Source organism: Populus euphratica, unplaced genomic scaffold (genome assembly GCF_000495115.2).
Source record: "Populus euphratica unplaced genomic scaffold, PopEup_1.0 scaffold3241.1, whole genome shotgun sequence".
Lineage (NCBI taxonomy): Eukaryota > Viridiplantae > Streptophyta > Magnoliopsida > Malpighiales > Salicaceae > Populus > Populus euphratica.
Window position 1 is genome coordinate 630 of NW_011503132.1, and position 5,486 is coordinate 6,115.

Consider the following 5,486-nt stretch of genomic DNA (forward strand, 5'->3'; position numbering starts at 1 on the left):
CAATTTTTTGAACTATTACTGCCTTAATTAAATCAAAACTACTGTCTTAATTTTGAATTGTTACTGTCTACACTTCACCGTGTCAATTAAATCAATTTTCTGAACAGTTACTATCTCGATTAAATTAAAATTTGTCTTAATTTTGAACTGCTATTGTGTAAACTTTAATGTCTTAATTAAATCAAATTTGAATTGTTAATGTCTCAATTAAATCAATTTTTTAAATTATTATTGTCTTAATTAAATCAAAATTATTGTCTTAATTTTAAACTTACTAACAATAATGACTTTCGAACTGTTACTGTATCAATTTTGAACTGTTACTGTTTTATATTACTCTCTCAATTGAATCAATTTTTTGAACTGTTACTGTCTCGATTAAATCAAAACTACTGTCTTAATTTTGAACTGTTACTGTCTACACTTTACTGTCTCAATTAAATCAATTTTTTGAATTGTTACTATCTCGATTAAATCAAAATTTATCTTAATTTTGAACTGTTATTGTGTAAACTTTAATGTCTTAATTAACTCAAATTTGAACTGTTACTGTCATCATGACGTCACAGTTTTGTCAGCATGAACAGGTGGCATGACATGTCAGCAACAGTCAGCAGCCACGTCAGCAATGTGGGACCCACAGCCACGTCACAAGCCGCGAGCCAAGAGTGAGCTGAGTTAAAGACCAGTCAGTAGCCACGTCAGCATTGTGGGACCTACCTACCATGTCACCAGCCACGAGCCGAGAGTCAGCCGAGCCGAGTGGAGCCGAGCTGAGTTGAGGGATAGGATTCTGTGTAGTGGGAGTCTACTGCAACCGATTCTGAGATTGAATCTGGGCCGTTTATCAAGCCAGAATTGTTTTGATCAAATCTTAGCCGTCTGAAGTGCTATTTGGACGATTTAAGACTTGTTTCCATTAGTCAACAGTCTTCTATTATGCTCCCTAATCCCCGTCCACCTTTCCTTCCATTCCCACAAAGCAACAAAAATAATAAATGAGAAGATTAAGTTAATAATTACCTGATGGTGATTCTCCTTCATCTAATTCATACTCTGAGCACCTAATGCAACTCCACTGATCACTTCAAACCATAAACACATTAACGGGTGCACAGGTTTTATAAACAAAATAATAAAATCAGTCACTTGACTATAAGATATTGAACTTTCCTCCTCAACTTCTATTAATTAAGATATCCATTTAAATTTCTTCCAACTGAATATAGATAACAACTAACACAGATTTGGTTGGATGTACCCCCATAAAAAGTTAACTATTCAAATGATAATCTACAATGCTTGTATTATTGTTTTCATGCTTTAAACAATCCATGTTATATCCTAAATATTTTAGCAAAAGCAAGTACAAACACAAATCCTATGAATTTGTTGCTGATCAGGTGAGTTTTAAAATTTATTTTGTGTTCGGATGTGTTTAACTGTTTTATTTTTTCTACAATGCTTGTATTATATCCAGCACCAAAAATATCCTGAGAATCTAATGGAAGGTTTTAACATTTAAGTTGCGGCGATTGAGGGATTGTTTTCAAAAGTATAACAGTGAATTAAAGAAACAAGATAATAGAATAACACTAGCAGATTAATTGAAAAAAAAAAATATAGTTATTCCATACCATTTCAAGGTGACTTTCGGATTTGAGGTGCAGACAAGACCTGAAAGCAAACATACGATCTCTGCAGAATCTTCTTTTGTCATCTCCTATACAAGCAGCAACGGTAGTAGAAAAACCATTTTATATTTCAACTGCTTAAGTTGTTGATTTTCTTGAACAGCAAAAAATCTAAGTAGACTATCTTTCTTACAAACACAGACTAACCGACCCTATTCACAGAATACAACCACCTTCGCCCCAAGACCTGGAGGATCCTTATGATTTGATACTGTTTACTAAGGCATTTGGCTTGTCTAATGTATGAATTCAGTTGCTGAAAGGTGAAATGGGATTGAAAATACATATTGTGACCTACACTGCATTGTCTCTCCTGAATGAATTGATCAAGACCATCACCAGCCCTCTCAAAAATTTCAAGCAACTGCAATGCAGACATCATATCTTGCTTATCTGTAAACATCTTGTTCGATGTCATGTTTTGCTTATCCATATGTATCTTTGTCGATTTTCCCAATTGTTGCATCTCTTTGTCAATCAGCCTCTCAATCTCGCTCATTAAAAATTGGCGAATCTTACTTCTACCACAACTAGCACCATATTTACTGTCAAATGAGTCCACGACCATCACCTTTTTCCAGGCCACCATCAACAGAGCAGCCACCTGAACCACTCCTCCTTCTCTGGCATAATAGCAAACCAACTCCCCAATCTCCTCAGTTTTGTCCAATTGTGACTTGATTGTCTCTAGTAATTTTCTCTGTCATTCAGACAAGAGATTCCGATAATAATGATCACAAAACAAGGAAAGAAAATACAATATAAAATTTCAAGCACCAACCGAGTCCATTGAACCAAGTGCGTAAAGCAATGAGGTGACTGGTTTTTCAGAAGTCCAATCCCTTAAACAGATATTTTGGCTGCAACAGAATAATTAGTTTCAAATAAACCCACCAATCAAGCAAGAACAGAAACAAAAATGTTTAGGTTTCATTTGCTTGCGGAAAAAAGGTTCATACCTTTTCCACGTTAATTAGTTTTATGCAAGTATAAAAACAAGAAAACATATTTGCCTGGAATTAGTTGCAATATATGAAACAAAGGATCTTTCCCGGTTTAACATAAAAAGGAAAAATACAGAGGTACAAAACAAGCAGACCCAAGTTCTCTATCACATAAAAATCCACATGAAAATCTAGAACATTTTTTTCATAGATAAACACACCCTCAACACCTTTGCAAAGCTTTATTGAGTTGTCTATCAGTTGAATACAACTATTTAAGATCTCTTAGTTGTACCATAATAATTTTAGATCTTTGTCCAGTGATGCATCGGGCTTGAAGTCAATCTTGTTATACTTCATTCCATTGCATCGTTGTGATTGGAAGATTGGATTCTTTCTCCACTTTGCATAACTGCTGATGTTTAAAGAAGATCCCTTCAAAGGCAAGGTACACAATAAAATCAGGCCAAATTTGCAAGATGCACACCCACAATGAAAAGAAAGTTTTGCGCAAGCTCAATACATTCCTACAACCTAGAACATTGAGTGTTTGCTAATGCATCAAATGTGCATTTGGACTTCACATGAGCTTTTGAGCTCTTTTCAATCAATTTGACATACTCGTATAAAAGCCACCAAGCATCACTCGGTTCATGCCTTTTCAGCCCAAACTAACTTCAAAAAAGCCCCTTCAAACACATTGCCATACATAGCATAACTAGAGCATGAAATACACTGCTTTCATTTAGTGTTTAGGTGTTCTATAAAATATTTTCTCAGAAAAATGCCAGCTGTAAAGAAAATGTTTCCTCCGAAAGGAGTATTTTCAAATTTTCCAGTTTTGTGGAAATAAAAAAGATATACTCCCAAAAATTATACTTTATTAAACGAAGTATGTGGTTCGACAATCTTCTATATTTAAAATACAAAAATAATTAAAAATTTCTTTTGTCAATCTATCGAAAATAGTGATGAAATTGAGTTAAAAAACAGGGATTAAAACATGCAAACAGCACTCATCTATTCAAAATTTATTCATTAAATATGGTTAACTTCACTCCTGCTGGAAATCCAGAAGGCAAAGCAGTAAGAAATTATAGGCAACTACTGGAAGAAAAACACATTCAACATGCTAGCTCTCACCACAAATAGAAAACAACAATTTCAACCTTACCAATTGATAGCTTTTTTCTGCATTCTTTCTAGCAATCCAGACTTGACCGAAATCCAGTAAACTTGGCCATGAAAAACTATGAAAGTTCAAAAAGAAATAAAAGATGAGATAACAAACGAATACCTTTCCTATGGAGCCCCCCAAAAAAAATGATCATACAAAACAAAATATTAACAAGCAATTCCAAAAGACAGATTGATCTGAAAGAAATGATATATTTGCAATGGCAATCATTAGCCAGCCAGAAACAGCATGAAGATCCAACCTTTCAACGTGGTGCATATCAGTGTCCTTGTCATCCAAACAAAAGCCCGCTTCTTGAAGTGCTCGGGCTACTTGTTCTTGTGGCATCTACAGGGGAAAAGAGGGATTCCATCAAATGAAAATATGTTAATCATTGAAAAATATACGATAGAAAAACATGTTAACGCAGTGAATTGTTGTTAGAATCTTACAAGTAACGATTCTAGTCTTATGATTATTCTCCAATCACAAACAAAACAGCGCAAGTTGTAGGTTGTGAGGTGAATCGCAAGTGCACATGAATTAGGCGAATTGGTTTCGCTTCAACTTTATTCAGCGTAACTAGTTCAATTTTATGAGTTAACTCAAATAGAAACTAACACGGTAATTTTAGAATAGATGGTAGCAAGAGAAATGCTAAGCCTAGAAGGCATGGATGATGACAACAAATACACAATATTCTTCTTTGGTAAATCATAATGTTCAAAACTAAAACCAATTAGACATAGATTTTCACAAGGGAAAAGGTGAAAGAAAGCAAGTGTGACAAAGACAGGAGGAGTGACAATATCGATAAAAAAAAAAAGGAATTAAGACCATAGCAGCACTAGCATGGGCCAACACATACCAACAAACAATGCCAAGAAATTCCAAGAAAATCATCCAACCAACCTGGTTTTGAAGATAACTCTCAATGGTGGTGATTGGACAATCATACTCGCCACAAAAGCTCATGGGATCACAACCATCCTGAGAGAAAACAGTGAAAAGAAAACATGTGTTACTATTATTACTGCTAACAGCAAACGAAAACTTCATACAAGCTAAAATCACCACGCAACGATTTGCTCTGGTAGCAAAGCCCAAAATCTCTGAGGTAGGCGGTTAAAGTCTCTCTCTATTGCAAGGCTCACAGAGGTCTTAGTGGGTTGAAGGTTCTGTTCAGACCATGTCGGTCCTTTTCTAGCTGTGATTCTACCCCATTAACACCCGACTTTCAAACCCTAAAATTGCTGCTTAATAAATAAATAACTAAAGCGTTTTAAAACAAAATGCATACATGGTTCTGAACGTGATTGTGGGAATCTTCATCGGAATCATAATCTTCTTCTTCGATTCTTTGCAACCAAAAAATAAAAATAAACTCATCCAAAATAAATAAGTTAAACAAGAAGTATGAAATAATATGTTTAAATAAATTTCCTTCGAATAAGAAACGTATTAAAAAAAAAGGAGTCTTATGTAAGGATTACGGACATCACCTATCTCCACATTGGTATAATATTGTCCACTTTGGGACTAAGCCCTCATGGATTTGCTCTTGGGTTATACCCAAAAGGCCTCATACCAATGGAGATATTTGTCCATCCTTATATACCCTTGATCCTCCCCATTTCTAACCAATGTGGGACTTTGGTCGCATACCCAACA

At 34.9% G+C, this 5,486-nt stretch overlaps 1 protein-coding gene across 1 annotated transcript; it reads right to left on the reverse strand.

Moving 5' to 3' along the window:
- Window positions 1–924: 924 nt before the first annotated feature.
- Window positions 925–5,202, reverse strand: LOC105119658 (uncharacterized). Its single transcript, XM_011017822.1, has 9 exons — window positions 5,116–5,202; window positions 4,728–4,805; window positions 4,078–4,163; window positions 3,813–3,888; window positions 2,934–3,073; window positions 2,476–2,554; window positions 1,993–2,394; window positions 1,638–1,723; window positions 925–1,078 (listed from the first exon to the last, which is right to left on the reverse strand). The coding sequence occupies exons 2-9, from the start codon at window positions 4,788–4,790 to the stop codon at window positions 1,045–1,047; spliced, it is 966 nt and encodes a 321-aa protein (XP_011016124.1). The 5' UTR covers window positions 4,791–4,805; window positions 5,116–5,202; the 3' UTR covers window positions 925–1,044.
- Window positions 5,203–5,486: the final 284 nt, after the last annotated feature.

Coding starts and splice junctions, on each gene's coding strand:
- LOC105119658 (XM_011017822.1), bottom strand. CDS start 4,790: ATGAGCTTTTGTGGCGAGTATGATTGTCCAATCACCACCATTGAGAGT. Junction 3,074..3,812: donor CAGAAAAAAGCTATCAATTG/GTAAGGTTGAAA, acceptor TTGCCTTTGAAG/GGATCTTCTTTAAACATCAG. Junction 1,079..1,637: donor CCGAAAGTCACCTTGAAATG/GTATGGAATAAC, acceptor TGAAGTGATCAG/TGGAGTTGCATTAGGTGCTC.